The sequence below is a fragment of the Corvus brachyrhynchos genome, unplaced genomic scaffold (genome assembly GCF_000691975.1).
Source record: "Corvus brachyrhynchos isolate BGI_N302 unplaced genomic scaffold, ASM69197v1 scaffold200, whole genome shotgun sequence".
NCBI classification, from domain to species: Eukaryota; Metazoa; Chordata; class Aves; order Passeriformes; family Corvidae; genus Corvus; species Corvus brachyrhynchos.
This window is the reverse complement of record NW_008236184.1, coordinates 3,144,906-3,162,184: the sequence shown is the minus strand read 5'-3', so window position 1 is coordinate 3,162,184 and position 17,279 is coordinate 3,144,906. Positions and strand designations below refer to the sequence as shown.

The 17,279-nt window shown below is 37.9% G+C and overlaps 1 protein-coding gene across 1 annotated transcript in view; it reads right to left on the bottom strand.

Annotated features, from left to right (window-relative positions):
• Nucleotides 1–16,203, bottom strand: part of ADAM10 (ADAM metallopeptidase domain 10) — a 39,006-nt gene extending 22,803 nt beyond the window's left edge. The window contains 3 exon segments of the mRNA XM_017736837.1: nucleotides 12,119–12,303; nucleotides 13,913–13,961; nucleotides 16,175–16,203. Coding sequence (XP_017592326.1) covers nucleotides 12,119–12,303; nucleotides 13,913–13,961; nucleotides 16,175–16,203 — 263 coding nt within the window.
• Nucleotides 16,204–17,279: the final 1,076 nt, after the last annotated feature.

Below are 17,279 nucleotides of genomic sequence, written 5' to 3'. Positions count from 1 at the left end.
AAGATGGTAAATTGACTTTGAGCTTCAGCTACAAGAGCACTAAAAAAAGTCCTTCGAAACAACATTTTTGTGCAAACAATTTGCAGACCTTGCAAAATTTATTTGTAGAAAATGTTTTTACTGTACAAGAATTAGACCACAGCCTAGAAGGATATTTTAAGCCAAGATTATTTAGATGTTTTTGATCTAAGTAGCTAAATTTACAAGACTTAAGCCAGAAAGCATGTGAGACTTAAACACATAATTCTAAAATGCTGACTTGGACTATACACTTGTTCCCAGTCCTTCAGAAGACACTCGAGCAGGTTAGGAAAAATGCAACTATTTTACTTCACAGTACCGTGAAGCAGAACAGATGAAAACAGCTATCACTTATTTTACTTTCATTGAAGACACTTAAGATTTAAAAAATGTAAATGTAGGTGAGCTAATCAGTGTTTCAACTGAAACTCAAAAAATAAGATGGGCAACAACATCTAATAAAAATACTCAAACTGGTAGAATTACATGAACAACTATGTAAACAGCTCTCCTCATTGAATGATTGGGTTCAAATTGCAACACTACATACTTTAATGCAAATCCTATGACTAATCTTTCTATGAAACACCTTGCTCGTATGACAACAGGAGTTTCATTCAAGCAACATAACTGAAGTGTTTTAAAATAACTGACACTATACAAATTCATACCTGTGACAACCATTAGCTTGCTTCATAATTTCATTTGGTATTCTCCTAAATTTTGTATAAATATTTGTGCAAATACAGATCATGAAGTTGTTGAAACTTCAGCCATTCCAATTTTAGTCTTGATTTTCTTTCTGTATTTTTGTTTTTCCGCACAATGATGAAATTGAAAGAATATTATAGTTACATCACCAATTCCTTACACAAAAAGTAACTCAGACAAGTCGAGTACATCAGAGTTAAGAGTCTTCATCTAAAAGCCATGACCAACAGAGATGACCTTCAGAGTGAAAGTTATTATCCAAGTATGCTACCAACAAAATAACCCAGGCATGTTGCAGTGGGGATCCTGCAACACGCATATATCAAACCAGGAGTCCCGTGGAAAGGAAATATATATGGACAGACGGATTCTTGATAGCTGTTTCAGAGAGATGTTTATTTCTCCAGCCGCATGGCCGGAGCTCTGCTGAGGAACTGTTCCAGTCACGGGACCAAGGGTCCTTCTGCCCGCGCAGGGAACACAAACCAACCAATGGGAACGAGGCTGAGCAGGGGCAGGGAAACCCCGTGTCTGTGCCCTCAGGGCCCCTCTGCCAGGGCTACACGGCAGGGGAGGGACCCCAACACAGGCAATTAAGTGCCATAGTGTCAAGTTGATTAAATCTAGTTACTTTCTACCAATTAGCTGAAGCAAACACAAAATGTATCTTCAGTCTCCACTTGCATGTTAAATATGACACCATAGTTATAAGTATTTTGAAACATTAAGAGGTACATTAAGATGCAAACTTCAAGATCAAAAAAAAGCCATGCCTACACACTTAAAACCTGGGAAGGGCTGTAGTGACTCATGTTGACTATTCTGTAATGCAAACAGCATTTCACAATCAAACTATATTTATTATTATTGCCACAGTGTTAATAAAGTTTCAAAGCAACTACTCTCCTCTGGCAGTGTGTCAGTCACAAATACCTACTACAAGGTTATGAAATTCTGAGATGTGGCTGGTAGATGGGGAAGGTTAAACTTCAGCAATTCCCTGTGAGTCAGGCTTTGTGCCAAGCCCAGCAGTACTCCTCTCACAGTTTCAGTATAGATGTGTTTTATGAGGAAGATCCTCCTGTTACAAAGGAAGGAACAGTTCACTACAGGTGCACCAGGATACTGGCATCACTGAGAGACAAGAAATAAGAATTATTGTTCTTCAAGTTTGTCTTTTTACTACCTCTGCCACAACAGTCCTTTGGTAACCCAGAGGTTCATGAGGAAGAAGAAATAACATGAACAAGCAACCCAGAGACACATGGTAGGACAGAACGCTTCAAATTACCCAATATATTTTTCGAGGGTGGGGTGGTGGGCAGTGTGGACACCTGAAGCCACTTTATGTGGCTCTCCTAGGCAGAAGTTAAAAATGAAGAGATAGAAAGAAATTAAGACCAACACTGATAAGAATATGCCAAACTTCACTCAGGTACTTGAAAAAGTTATGCTCACTTTGGATGTAATACACTGCTCAGGGCATTTTAGTTTGAGCTTTTTCTGTGACTGAGTTGTCCCACTCGAGGATGGATCAGACTCTCAGTGCATCTGAACTGAAGTTAAATGGCAAGAAGTTCTGGACCTTTTAGAATCTCTCCTTCCTTCTCTAGTATTTGATAGAAGACTTCTTACCATAAGAAGTCTGTAATTCTGTCTCTGTTATGAACTGAAATATCTACTAATCTCAGCAAGAGCACCTATCATGGCTAAAACTGCTTTTTCCTCATGAAAAAGTAAGTTCTTGGAAAAAAAACTTCAATCTATATAGCACTTTTCTTTCAGAAGTGTAAACACCATTTCTTTAAAATTACATTTTTCTGGTTGTATTCATGTTTGTTTCAAATAAAACTGAGGAGCAATTGTCTGTAACACTCAACTGCATCAGCAATTTTCTATGGCTTTGAAGTACACAGTGTAAGAGAATGCAGGGCTTCTGATGTATTAACTCCCATCTATAACAGCGGAGTGGGGGAAAAAACTCAGGACTTGAGCCTGAAAGCTGGTAATGTACCAAGCTTAGCTTAGTAAAACCCCAAGTCCATAGATGGATGAGCCCTATACATGAATTGTGAAGCCATCCAGGTTATCCTGAGTTGCTGCTCTCACCCTTACAAACCAGCAGGACAATCGTGGTGCAGTCATGGACTACCCTAAGGGGCAACCATCTAACCACGCTTTAGGGCCAGCCTGGAGTTTTGCCTACACATCCGACACTACAGGACTCACTTTTAGGGGGGCAAGGGGAAGTTCAGTGGAGTTCTATGAAGCTGGGAATGGCTGTTCCTTCTGTGGGATACCCTTCCATCAACATTACCCGTATGTCACTTCAAAATGGACTGTTAGAAGTTTTATGTACCAAATAAAAAGTTTCACCAGTTTAAAATTGAGGAAGCCTCTACTCATTCTCCTTTAATTTTCAACGTCTTCTTACTTTCCACATTGCTGCATAACAAACACTACAAATTCTACCCCATGTTGCCAATTATCTATCTTTTAATAAAATTAGCTCTGTTTGCAGGATTAGAGAACTATTTCAAATACAAAAAACCTCAGCTGTGCTTCACACTAACAATTCTCTATTTGATTTCTTAACTTAGTTAAGCTATTAGATAATCTGATCATCACTCAGCTATTTTTAAACAGGTCTTAGTCATTCAAACATGCTTGATGACAACAGGATTATCTGTCTGGACTGCTCACCTTCTTAATAATGAAAAATTGACAAATATTCCCTTACTTCTCCCCCACCAAAGGAGGAAGGAGACAAGTTGGGACTGTGGGGGGCAGAGGGGCCAGGGAGGGTGGAGGAGTAAACAAGCATTTTAATTATCTCTATTTCCAATAATTAACAACTTTAACAGATCACCAAACTTCAAACATAAATTCTACCATGGCTTAAATCCAGTAACTTCATGATTCTTCCGAGGACAGGAGACTCCAGGGAAGTTAAATAAATTTGTCTATATTATTACTGAGTATGGTCTCTAAGCTAGCCACAATGGAAGAACTAAGAAGCTTCAAATAAGCCTTTTGGCAATTACCATTTCTACAGCATGCACTGAGTTCTCAGTGCAAACTAAGCTATTCCCTAGCCTAGCTACATACCAGGCAACAGATTAACTAACTTCAGAAAAATAATGCCTGTTATTTACACACTTTCTACCTCGCAGAAGAGATTTCCCAGCAGTAGTGATATCTAGAATAGAATTAAATCAATTAAGGCCAAGTTTTGACCTTGCTTATTTGTTACTGCTTCTGTCTTCCACAGATCTCAAAACTGATCTGGTAAGAGGACACTCCTTAGATCTATATGGCTGCCCATTTGGTTGCAGACAGAATTTTGGTATAAATTACCGACACATATATACATATATGTATTTATACAATCTGCTTTGATAATAAACTACATCTTACATATTAACAGCGGTACCCTGAAGGCTACCAAGAGGTAGGTTTTTATTTCTCTTTAGCTTAGCTCAGGGAGACTATGTCCAATTTGCAAGTAACACAGCAATTCAGTCATAATTAAAGAAAAATTATAGTTGAGAGCACCCAGTACTTAGCTAAAACCCAGTGCTTTCCCATGGGCTCAAGTTATGTTGATCCTATGGCCTAATCAGAGCAAGTACTTGGAGAGAAAAAAAAAAAAAAAAAAAAAAAAAGCCACTTTTATATACTGGCAACATTTGGTAAAAGGCATGTAAAGGCTTACATGCGAAAGTTAATGCCTAATCTATTATTCCATTTCTTTTTAATATGCGTTACCTTCTAAGATCAGTGATTTCACCAGCATGGAATGTCCAATATATTGGGTCACTGGTACCAAGTCGGCACACTTTCACAGAACTGACAGAAAAAGCTGTTATCTGGTATACAAAAAGGGCACTTGGAGCTTTCACTTTTCTGTCTTTCCTCAGTCAAATTGCTGTAACTGGTGACAGGCTCACAGAATGACTCACTGACCAGAGGAGGTTGTGTAGAAAAGAGAAAGGGAAAAAAGGAGATGGAGGAGTTACTCCACAGCTGGAAGAAGTGGCTGGCAAAAGGAAACTGAAGGGGATGGGTTGACAGCAGTATGGAATCTGACTTCAGTACAAGGTGAGTCCATTTAGGTTCACAGTCTTTTCTTCCCAGTAGGAACCAGAAAAACCCCGACAGCTGTGGCTGCATCAACCTCCTCACAAGTCAGCACCTAGAAAATACTGTTCTGCTTGAGGTGCAAGTCTTTTATCCTTACTTTTCCTACCTTAGAACTCAAAGACTCTTCTTGGAAAAATGGAAGAGGGGTCTATAAATGGAAGGGGATAATAACTTGAGCTGTTCTTTCTAACTGCTTCCATGCGGCATCCCACAATCTATACTCAGTTCCCACAAGACCATCACACTCATTCCAGCTCTGAACTATAGTAAATAGAAGGCAGCTTAACAACCTAACACTGGATTTCTACTACCCACAATTCTACAGAACGATCACATTTAAAGTTTTTTTTTTTTATTGTTTTAACTTACTATTAAATCCACACAACATACTTCGTCACTTAACTGATAATTCCCATGGTCCTGCTACTTACACTAAAGAAAACTTATCTTTGAAGCAGCACATGATAGGGTCTCCAGGTTTATCACTGTTTCTTTGATCCACCTAGATGCACACAGAATCATTCCCTGGTAAGTATTTATTTAAATCCCAATCTCTACAGCATTTCAATACTCAGCCATCCCAGCTAGAATGCTTGCAGCTTATGTTTATTTTCCATTAACATCTCTAGGATGGTACTTGTGATTATTCAGATGTCTTTCCTGACCTTCAGAAGTCAGACTTGCTAAACTTGGTATTCTAGAACACTACAATGAGGATGCAGCCTTCATTCCAAAGCATTTACCACTGATTACTCTTGATATACATAGCTGCAAACACAAGGTAGCTCAGATAACAGAAACCATCCAAGTAGGATTACAAGCATCTACATGTTGGCTAATTTACACTCTAAGAAAGTATCTCTCTGTCCTGAACAGGACAGTGTACAGATTTTAAAAGTAGAATAGCCTTTACCCAAGATTTGCATTTTTATTTCCCTTTCAGTAAAACCTCTTTGGGAAGTTCAGTACAGATTCTACTGCCTGGTTTCCTTTTTCTTGAAAATAACCTTCCCTTTTGTATTTACGTAAAGTTGACTATTTACATGCAATGCTGTTTTCTAACAAAAACAAGATATCGAAAATCAGAAAACAGGTAAAGATGTACTAGAATAAAAGCACAAGCAAAGTTACTACATGAATTCAAACTATGAAAGCAATTAGGAAAGAAGCCTTCTTAGTTCAACAAGTAAAGACACAGAAGAAAAATCCACTAGCTGATAATATGAGCACATAGCTTAGATACATACATTTAAATATACTGCTTTCCATTTTAAGAACATGACTTTTTCAGAGTATGGCTCTGTCTACTAAAGCTTGCTGGCCAAGCAGTAGAGCTGTAAACCATTATTACCAATTTCAGCAGTACAGTGGAAATGCTGCATCTCAGCTGGGCTGTCCCAGCAGTCCAACACCACTGTACCAGGTGTCTCCCAGACAAACCCAAGTCAAACACCAAATGCCTTTTTTCCTGAGGGCTACACATAATCCAGCTCACTGTATTTAAACACATAAAATGCGAGACATTTAACTGACAGATTCAGCCTCTAGAATTTTTTAACTTCATTTCAATTAAAAAACGTGTAAGAACTTAGGACTCTGCTTCCCAACTTTCTGCAAGATAAACTTGCTTCACCTACAAGCACCAACATAAGGTGGGTTTGGTTTTGGGTTTTTTCGACAAAATAGGTGTAGGAAGTGACTCCTGATTCAAAGGCCTCTTGCCTGGCAAGTTATCTGCCAAGGTATATAACTTAAAAGGTACAACAGAGAGGTAATGATTGAAGAATTGCCACAGAGCAGTGAATAATACTAAAAAGACTACAGTAAGAACTAAAGATATTTTCTTTTTAAATTCAGGACAGCCTAAAATGAGTTGCAGTAAGTGAACCTTGCAAAAAATTCACTTAGTAAAACTCATGAAAATAATTCTCTTAAGTCTCACAAAGCCAACCAGTAGGTTCTATTTGATGACCACTAAACCAACCTACTTAAGAAGTTGAGCTGTTTAGGAGTGTGTTTAAGTGCACATGGAACTGAAAGAGACACAACACGTTTTTCAGATTAGTCCAGTAATACTGAATCTGCTCTTTGTTCTGACAGGCTCATAGTACATAGAAGACAGAGCCATTTCATGGATTGAGCACTGTGCCATACTCACAATTTTAAAAGCACTTAAATTAAATACCATAAAAAGAACATCTAGTGTAATAAAAACCTTAAGTTGACAATATAAAGTCCTCTTCAATCCAGGATTAACCAGCTCAGTTACTTCAGTCCATCTCAGCATGGCAGCATGCTCAGAACACCACTTTTAAAATTCAGCTTATCAAGTATTATTTCTCTGCAGGTATCCTTTATTTTCATAACCTACTCAAGTATGGCCAACAATTATCTTGTTTAAACACAAACATTTACCAGCTCTGAACAATGAGGGCAATATGAAGGATTACAGATTACTACAGAACCAAGAACTGAAAAAAAAAAATCCTCAGACTTAATTAAGAACTGAAAATTTTTGGTCCACAATTTTCCTATAAGGACTGTGTACAGACCATACATTCCCACAAACATGTCTGAACAACTTACTGTATTTTTCAAAAAATAAAATTTTAGGTAAAAATCTACAGAAAAATGTAGCTGTATTGTAAAACATCTTTCAGAAGTTCTCAACATATCTTTAATTTAATAGTAAGCAAGTGTTATCACGTGTTCAAGTACCACTTGAACATTCAACTGTTCACTCAAGTTGTGCGAGCACCTTTCCCAAGCAAGACTCAACAACTAATCTAGGAGGAGTGAAAGTGGGTGTGGATGGACCACTAACAGGATCAAGCAAAGCATTAGAAAGCATAAGTTACTAGTAGTGTATTAAATAAAAAGTTGACTGAAAAAGTGAGTTAAACAATACTTAGAGATACTTTTTCCCTTCTGAATGCATAGCATCTCAGGAATTCATTGTTTTGTCACTAGGTAAAGAAATACAGTTAGAGCATTAGACATCGTCCAAGTTTTTTAATCTCTGTCCTTGAAAACACTATGAAGTATTCAGCATGTTTCTGACATTCTACAGTTGATAGGAATTCAGTTCAAGATATTCTATGATTAATATATTGCAAATGTTTATACTGAAAAAGTGAAGAAAACTTTCCAGTTTGTCTGCAGGGGAAGAGTTTTGTCCAGTAAGTGAACAAGTGCAAGTACACATTTTGTGATCAGGTGAAAAGTGTGTCTGAAATCCAACATCAGGTTAAGTGACATCCTGACTTCCTTTTTGAAACTACTGACATTACCTTGACATGCAAAAGGAAGTTACTTTATTTAAAATGCTTCACTGTATCTCAAGCCAGTGCCAAAGGCATTGTTCTTATTTGAATCAATCCATGTATTTTGGGAAGTGTGTCTGTGCTGTTTTGCTTTTTGGGTTGTTTTTTGGGGGGGAAGGGTTGTGGGGTGGGTTCTCAAACTACTTTATATTAACCAAATTCCTGGTATTAACACTGCGCATTCATTAACTTTGTGTGAGCCTTCCCTGGACTCAAAGGGCACCTTAAATTAACTCACTCTAAAACACTCAATATAAACTGGCAGGTGGAAGAGCTATGATACACAACCAGGATTGTTTCAAACCTTCAGATTCCTTCCAACTTGAAGCAATTTACAAATAAGCACATTTTGCACCACTGGGGAACCAATAATGCCAATTAATCTAATATATGATTTATTATTCAAAAGAATTAATAAGGATTTGTAGCTCAGTTTCAGCAATTTTAACTGTCCTACTAAGTTAGTATTTCAGCATTGAATAGTGTGGCTGGCTCAGTCTAGTTCATTGCATTTACCATAACAAGTTGTATTTTATATAACCAAACAACAAACATTTTGAAAAATTTCTATTCTGAACAGTATACTGTGTGGCATCTAAATTTCAGACAAAAGTTAAACAGAGAAGGTTTCTCAAGGATGGCATATTATACATCCATTTGTTAAATTACTGAGTCTGGTGTGAAAAAAGGTAGTTTTGGGTTTAATTCCACCATTTCAGTTTCTATTTCATTATTAAACTATTAGCCCATAGTTAAATGGTCCCTTTAACTTGGTATAAATATGTCATATTTAAATTGTGGTTTTATTTTTTCCTTTTCCAACAAAAGGGTACTATGAGATACAGTTCTTAAATCCAAACAGCCTACTGAAAAGAACAGATGCTACTTACACAATCCTAAAATACTGGTAGCTGCCAGCCGTTTTCTGGACAATGGAACTGTAAGTTTGATGAATGCTTATCTGGCATATGTCAGCACTGCCATTGAAAAGGCTGGTACTGCATCCTCCCTCTCACCACTGCTACTTAGTTCTGCACTCTTTCTTCTCACAGCAAATTTGCCTCTACACTGAACAGAAGAACTAATTAACCTCACTGAAAAATAAGCAGCCAAATCACTCTCTCATCTTGACTGGCCACGTGACCAGCAGGTGCTTCCTTTGGCATACACCAAAAGATTAAGTTTAGAAGTTCCAACTGGTCACAGAGATACAGCCTGAGAACCACTGCGGCCCAGCTTCACTTGCTGCTGCCAGCAGAGAATGGTAGTAAATATTAGGACAGCTTTTCCATTGTTTCCTGGCTACAAAACGCAGCCATTTCATTAGAATCCAAATCAAGAGACTGTAATTTCAGTCCTCATAAGTAGAAGCTGTTTACTATATTTATTAAGTTAAGGGGATGCAAGTTGGACAGCTGTGTGCCAATAAACCACTACACCTGGACAAACCCTAAGGAGCCATTTAGTAAAAGACCATTCAAAAAAGATCAGGTGTTAGTTTTCAGAATCTCAAATCTCATATTGACTGAATGCCTTTAAGTTTCACCATCTGTATTTAAATGCCACAGCACTTTAAAAGTCCATGGCCTCTATGTAAATAGTTTGTTTAAGTGTTTTGCAAAAACTTTATTTTCCTATCTTCACACAAAGTAACTCAAATACTTGATAGAAAGGTTTTACTTTTGTCCTTCTCAGTAATGACATAAATCACTTAGTTATTCACAATAAGCCAGCTGAAACAAGCCAATCCTATTTATACAGCTGCTCAAACTGCTACACACCTTCAAAGCAAATAAACAGACTCTGTGAAGTAAAACCCAATTCACTTGATCCTTCCTAACTCATATTTAAAACAAAATGAAAATATTTCATAACAGCACATCCAAACTGATTAACAGGAACTTTGGACTAAATTTACATCCTGCCAACTACCCTCTCTTTGGCAAGAAGCATTAGATGTGCCACAGGAAACTACCAAAATCCTGAATTATGGACTGGTTTGACCTTACAGTCAGTTTCCAATCAGCCTAGGCAGTTAATGATGGATTTGTGTCTCAAACCATAGGAATTGAGGATCAATTCCACATATAAACACCAACATTTTCCTTCCTGAGTAACAGTAGCTGTTATCAAAATATTTTTAAACCTGATTGACTAAAGTCTGGTCTTTCTCTGTGAAGTAAGAGAGGAATTTTTTTTTTAGATCTCATGATCCTAGGTGCAACTACCATTTTTACAGGATAAGGATTTTCAAACCACCTTCACACCACAAAGAGAACTCAGAGGCTAAGCTAGCAGCTCTATCTTACAAAGGATGATTATGGGATCTTTACCAATGACAAGATGAACCTGCTCAAGTGGCCTGAAATGTGGCCTGCTCCCAGAAAGGTCTCATTCTTCTTCTATAACCCCTTCAAGTCATACTGATTTTTTTTCCCAAATAATTTTTAGATGGATTAGTTCCCAGATGCTATTCCTTGCATGGCTTTAACACCAGCAGTGTTAGGACAAGGACGATGCTGGGAATGTGGTTAGGCCTGTTTCTCTCTGCAGCAGTACACACTTCAGTGAGTCTAAATTATCCACTAGCCTGCAGCTTAGAAGTAGCAGCATTAGACTTAAACTTAACTTCACTGTCTTGCTACCTTGCTGGAGATTTAAAAGTAGAGAGGTTTACACTGTGAGGAGTCTCTGAAGCATTTTACTCTGCAGTCTTGTTTATTAGAATAATTTAACAGGGAAGACTAGAGACTGCCAGTGAAGTTACAGCAAAGACAGCAGCAACATGACTCTGCTTAGAACAATAAAATTCCCTGGACTAAAAAGCACACTTCAAAACGTAGTTTTAAGGACAGGACTTCAAATTCGTGATTTGGGTTGCATTTCTATGGCACTTAGAAACACAACCCTAATGCTAACCTTCTGGAAGCATGCACTGAAATCCAGTCATTACATCATAAACCTCCAGGAACAACCCTTCACTCCCTGAAGAAATGACAAGCTGGCACAAAAACGAAACACTTACTCATAAAACAATATCCCAGACAGATTCAGGAGACTCGGTTTTACATTTTCTCTGTTAAACTTCTTTCCCTTCTACATATGGCTAATAATTATTTCTCAAGCTCTAAATACTTAAATTGTAACTGAAATAACGAGAAAAACAAGAGCATTACACATTCCTAAAATAAATTAAGAGAGTGGTGCTGCAAAGGAGGGAGTGATAGAAACTAAGATACAGACACAAATATTTTAACTTTCTTCCTGTTTCTCTTGGGTTGTACAAAACGCAGGCAATTCTAAATTGCAACGAGATCTTCCTAAGTGAAAACCTACAAATTATACTTCAGTTGGTCACACTGAATATCTAACTTTTGTATTGGATCTTACATGTTAAATGCAAGGCAAAGCATGTCTTGTAACACGTAATCATCTTTCCCCATGTCAAATAATTTTTAAATTTCACAACAGGACAAAAAAATCAGATAACACCAGTACACGCAAAACAGAACATTTTTTTGGTCTATTTCGTAGCTTCAAATGCCATTTGAAATGTTACTTTTTCTCAATTAAATCTCCTCAGGCAGTTTGGCACAATTTCTGAAAAAAACCAAACAAACCCAAACTGCATTATAAACCCAGAATCAACTACCATTCTGTTCCCAGTATGATTCCATTGTTTAAGCTTCAAAGTGTAGTAATAGGTACCATCAGATGTTTGAATAAGTGCTTACAAGCAACAATTTCGTATTTAAACTGGACATGTGAGAAAATACCTCATAGATGCTGTAAACAGTGAAATTTAGTGTATTCTAGCTAACGTTATTTTGGTGGCTGTATTTCTTCCTTTACATTTCTCTACAACTAAGACACATATGAATAAAATATTTAAAACAAACATCTTTTAAGATATCACTAACCTTCCATGAGCATGAAAATCTAGGCGCAAGAACTGATCTTCATGTGATACTGCTCTTTTGGCACGCTGGTGTTTTTGGTGTAACAAATCCACATCATAGGACAATCCTTCATAGTGTCTAATGTACTTATTTAGAGGATTTCCATATTGGCCTGAAAAACAGAGACAAGTAAGGTTATAACCACACTACCAGGCATGGCAGATCTGTGGGGCAAAGCAGTTGGTGACAAGGACCCAAATTCCACATTATATCCATTTAAACTTTTTTTTTTCCTCCTTTGTACATTTCACATTCATTGTACTCTGGTCCCACAGACTGAACACACAATCTGCAGCTACGAGTGCATCAGGTGGACCTTGGAAGGCATCTTCCACTTGTAGTGGAAGTACAGTTCATTTACTCCAAAACTACCCCACAATGCAAACTACATCACTGTAGACAGGAAGGCTTCAGAGATGTTTCAGAAAAGCACTTCTGAATCAAAGTAAGAAGTCCAACAGCTGAATATCTTTCTTCAGTTTCCCTGAAATTGTGCTTCCAACTTCACTGCAGTCATAACACCACAGTATCTGCTCAGAATGTTTGTATTCTACATGTGAAATATCATGGGAAATTAAGAGCAAATCGTGCCACCTAGCAACACATATTGTATCACATGGAATGTTCCACCACATGGAAAAGTTTTATTAAAACATATCTCCAGAGATGTAGATTTAGTTCAGTCTATTTTGCACAATTCCTTCTAGGGTAATATTTATGACTCATACTAACATGAGTTCATTGCAGAAAATGGGGAAGATTTTGACCCCCCTATCCTGATGGAGGAAGAGACACTAATCACCAAAAAAAAAATCCCAAAATACAACTTGTGGAGAAAACCAGAAGAACTCTGAATTCTGCAAGAAGAAAAATTAGTATCGCAATCAATTTAACTTCAACCTAAATGTGAGTTCTCAGGGACTACATTTTTCTTCAGATATCTAAAAAGATGACTAAGTGAATTAATATGTTCAAATGCATTGCTTACATTTAGCAGCCATGTGCACAGGATGATACTGCCGTATCTGTTTAAAATTCAATTAATGCTATACTGCAGAGAAATCACATTCAAATTTCCCCACAGTACTGTAGGCTTCTGCAAATGTTGACTCTTCGTTGTTAACTGCAAATACAGCCCAGTATCAAAACTTCATTCTACTTTCCTCTCACTCTTACATGTCCATTCTCATTCAGCTTTCCAGAAAGGGAAGTGTCTTAGGTGTCTGAAAACGTTTAAAATGTGTGGTTCAAGAAAGTCTACATTAATTCTAACCCAAATAAGACACAGACACAGGACCATTGCATAGTTTCAATAACTAGCAAGAGTTCTGAGGATGCAGGATGTTGTCTGTGTCTGACGTTTCTCTCATCACTTCCAACATAATCCCACCAAAATGAACCATAAACACCTCCTATAACCCAAAAACTTCTATAAACCAAACCAGATTAGCCTGAGACTATGCATAATATACATGTGCCTGACTACAGATACATGCTTTCCAATTCCATGTACATGACCCAGAAATATCAATATTAAAGAAAACAAGCTTCAAAATTAGCTGATATAAGCTAAACTTAAAAGTTTTAATTGTTAAATGAACCTGAATCTAGAATACAGTATTAATAACTTGCTTTAAGAACTTGATCAAAACTAGAGAGTTAGTACACTGCAGAATGTGTAAACTCCTGTGCTCCAGAATTTAACTTTCTGTGGTAGGAAGCTTTTAATAAGGAACTCCTTAAATTGTTGCAGACCATTTTTCTTCTCAGTGTTGCAAGATACACTTTGAACAGCTTCAGGCACCTAGAAAAAAAGTTTTGAAGTGTGACAACTTACTGAAGACCCAATAACACTTGGCACTGGATCCAGGTCTCATGACCACGTGAAAAGATGAGAGACAGCATTTGACTGAGACACAAAGAATAGTTTTTAAGTGCTAACTACTGTGACAAGACAGCAAAAGACTACTGACATTTAAAGTTTTATAACTGTTCTCTCTGCTAAGGAAAAACAGAGAGGGTTTTAAGCAAAAACCTTTCTTCTTAAAAAAATGTATACACTTGCTGTGATCACACAGGGAAACAACACACTTTCTTTTTCCCTTTCTCCAAAACTTAAAGAACTCCTTATGTTTTAAGTACTCTCATAGAAACACTTAACACAAACACTCCTGCTGCTCTCTTCTTGCTTAAGCAGAGCAGCTGCATACCACCTAGAGCATTATGGCTTCTCCAAAAAGGGACTTAAGGCTTCAAAATGAACACTTCCAGAAGCCTCTATAACATCAGCATTGCTACAGCATTCAAAGTTTGCAACTGATCACAATCTCCTTCTAATCAAACCAGCTACCTATCAAAAGGAATTATCTTCTTCACAAAGGTAGCTTAATAAATAGCTCAACCTTGGTAACACAAGAATCTATAGAGGATTCTGAGGCAGAAGTTCATTACACTGGAAAGAAAACTTCACCAAGGTACATGAGGTAGGTACAGCTGCTAGCTCCAGTTTCTGTAATTAGAAGACTGCATCAAAAATGAGGAAGTCTATCACAGAATCTGGAAGTGGCACACCCCAAGAAATCATTATAATAGCACACACCAGATCCCGACCTCTGTTACAAACTACTGCCGTTACCTTCTGTAAATGAAAGACTAGGGGTTTGGCTTCTTTTTGACAGATATCGCATGACAAAGATCTTTTCAATTAAGGATACAATCAGGAAGCCTGCAGTAAGAAACACTGAACCATGAACACCTAAATGTAGATCATGGGAACTGCTCTACAAATTACATGTCATGTTGCCATCAACAAAACAAAGACAGCATGATGCCTTTCCAGGCAATCTGGTGGAGTAAGACAACATTACACTTCACCTAAACACTAAGCTAGAAGACGAAACCCTTTAGGATACAGACATTGGAGAGTGACAAGGGGATAGCTTTTGAACCTGACAGTATAGTCTTCTAAAGACTTGCTAAACTAGATGTGGCATTTCCTATGACAAATTCCCTGCAGGAATGAAGCTTTACTCTCATGGGCTTATATCTAAACACAAGGAAGGACTTTAAACAGAATCCAGCAGAGCATTTAGGCAAAAATGTGTGCCAGTCCCAGTGAAAGATGTTTTGTGCATGTGGATATACAACAACTCCTCAGGATTCCCAGAGAGCTGTGAAGTAAAGTATCTACAGTTGTTGCTGTGAACAAACAAATCCCACTGGACAGGTACGGAGTTCAAGGCATGTATTCTCACCTAACCAGGCCTATGCAAAGGGCAAAATGGATCATCCACATGATTTTAGCTATAAGCTTCCTGGCACAACATGAGCATCTGCATGTAACAGTCATCTGGTGGTCTGTGCTAAATGATTCCCTGGTCAGTTATTTTCCCAGAGAAAACCATGAAGAGTTTCTCCCCCCAGACAAACCCTTCCCAGTCTGCAGGACAGAAATAAGATGAAATGAGCTAGGGAACACATCAGCCACCTGGATATACAGAAATCCACAGGATCAGATAGGATGCATCCAGGAGTGCTGAGGGGGCTGGCTGACACCATTTGAAGGCTTCTCTCAACTTTTTGAAAAGTTACTGTTATAGAGGGGAGTTGCTGACAAATGTCATCCACATCTCCAAGGAGGACAGCCTGGGGATTTACAGGCTGGCCAGACTAATCTCAGTGTCTGTGAAGATTCTGGAGGAAATTTTTATAAAAGCTAGCTCCATGCACAAAAAGATGACTAGTAATAAACAGTAGTGAAAGTTTACCCAAGTAAATACAAATACCTATTAATTTATACACATCATTGTAAAAGAGAACATTTAACTTCCCGTAAGAGGATAAACCAAGCATGCACTGTTCTAGAAGATGAAGTTTACATTAAACCACTCAGATTGAGACTTGCATGACAAATGCAAATAGTTCAAACACAACTCAAGTTTGTTAGTGGGGTGGAAAAAAGCACAGAATACGACTTGATAGAGTATCAGAAATTGTTCAGAAGCCAAGCTAACTCACCAGACAACTCCTATTACTGCAAGCGTCATCACTAATTTGCAGATTTAAAATGCCAGCATTTGATAAACATCTTGTAGAGAATTATTATTATAATTTTAATTAAGATAATCAAAGCAACTTTTGCTTCAAGTTGTTTTCAATATAGAGTTTATCTTTAAAAAGCTCCCTTTACATGGGGCATTGAAGAATGTACACTGCATTCAGATTTAGCATGCCAGAAATCCTACCATATACCCCCTGACTTGGACTTCTCTGAAGAATTTATTCAGGCTGTTGTTTCATAACTGCCAGCAGAAGGGCAGGCCCTGCTGCTCTTTTACATCTACGCTGTTTCTATTCTTCCCTTGCACTGGCACTAGGTTCAGCTGAAAAAATATTCTCTCTCTTGTGGTAAAGTGAGTTTTTGGTGAAAGAAAAACATGTAATCAAGAAGTCAAGTCAGGATCATTTCACTTCACTGAGGCCTCAATTTAGGGCACTGTCAGACAGTGTGGGCAACACCAGTGTAAGCAGATGTCTGCTTTTTATTGACCCTCTTCCTCTCCACCCTGTGAAAGTCCCAGTTCTTCTTCCCCATCAGGCCTGGGTTTGCTCAACAGAGCAACTTTAGTTAACACATCTGGCAGGAACTGATTAATTTTTTTTTTTTTTTTGATTGGCTTCTCATGCCAGGAGGAGAGGTGGGAGTGCATGGCAGGGGCAGGACCACCGGACAGCAGTAACTCAGTAGAATGGCCATGGCATACTGCAAAAACGAACCTCTGGATCTTTTAAAAGCAAAAAGAAACTGCAGTCTGAGGCTTTTGGGCAACAGTATTTCAAAGTAACCACCTAAGCACCTGATTTCATTTATTTCTAATTACCACCAGCATTTCTGAAACAACCATCTGACAGCTGTCGTGACTAGACACTGTCTCATCCAATCACATAAAATGAATAATGTTTTTATTTTAAACTCCAAATAAATGCTGGAGGCTGAATACTGCCATATTTATGAAGGCTACTGTTCTTCTCAATTTATACTAAGAACACAAACTAAATCACTCAGATGGTGATAGCTCATAAATGCCTTCCCACAACTCCCCCATGTGTCCAGAAAAAAAGC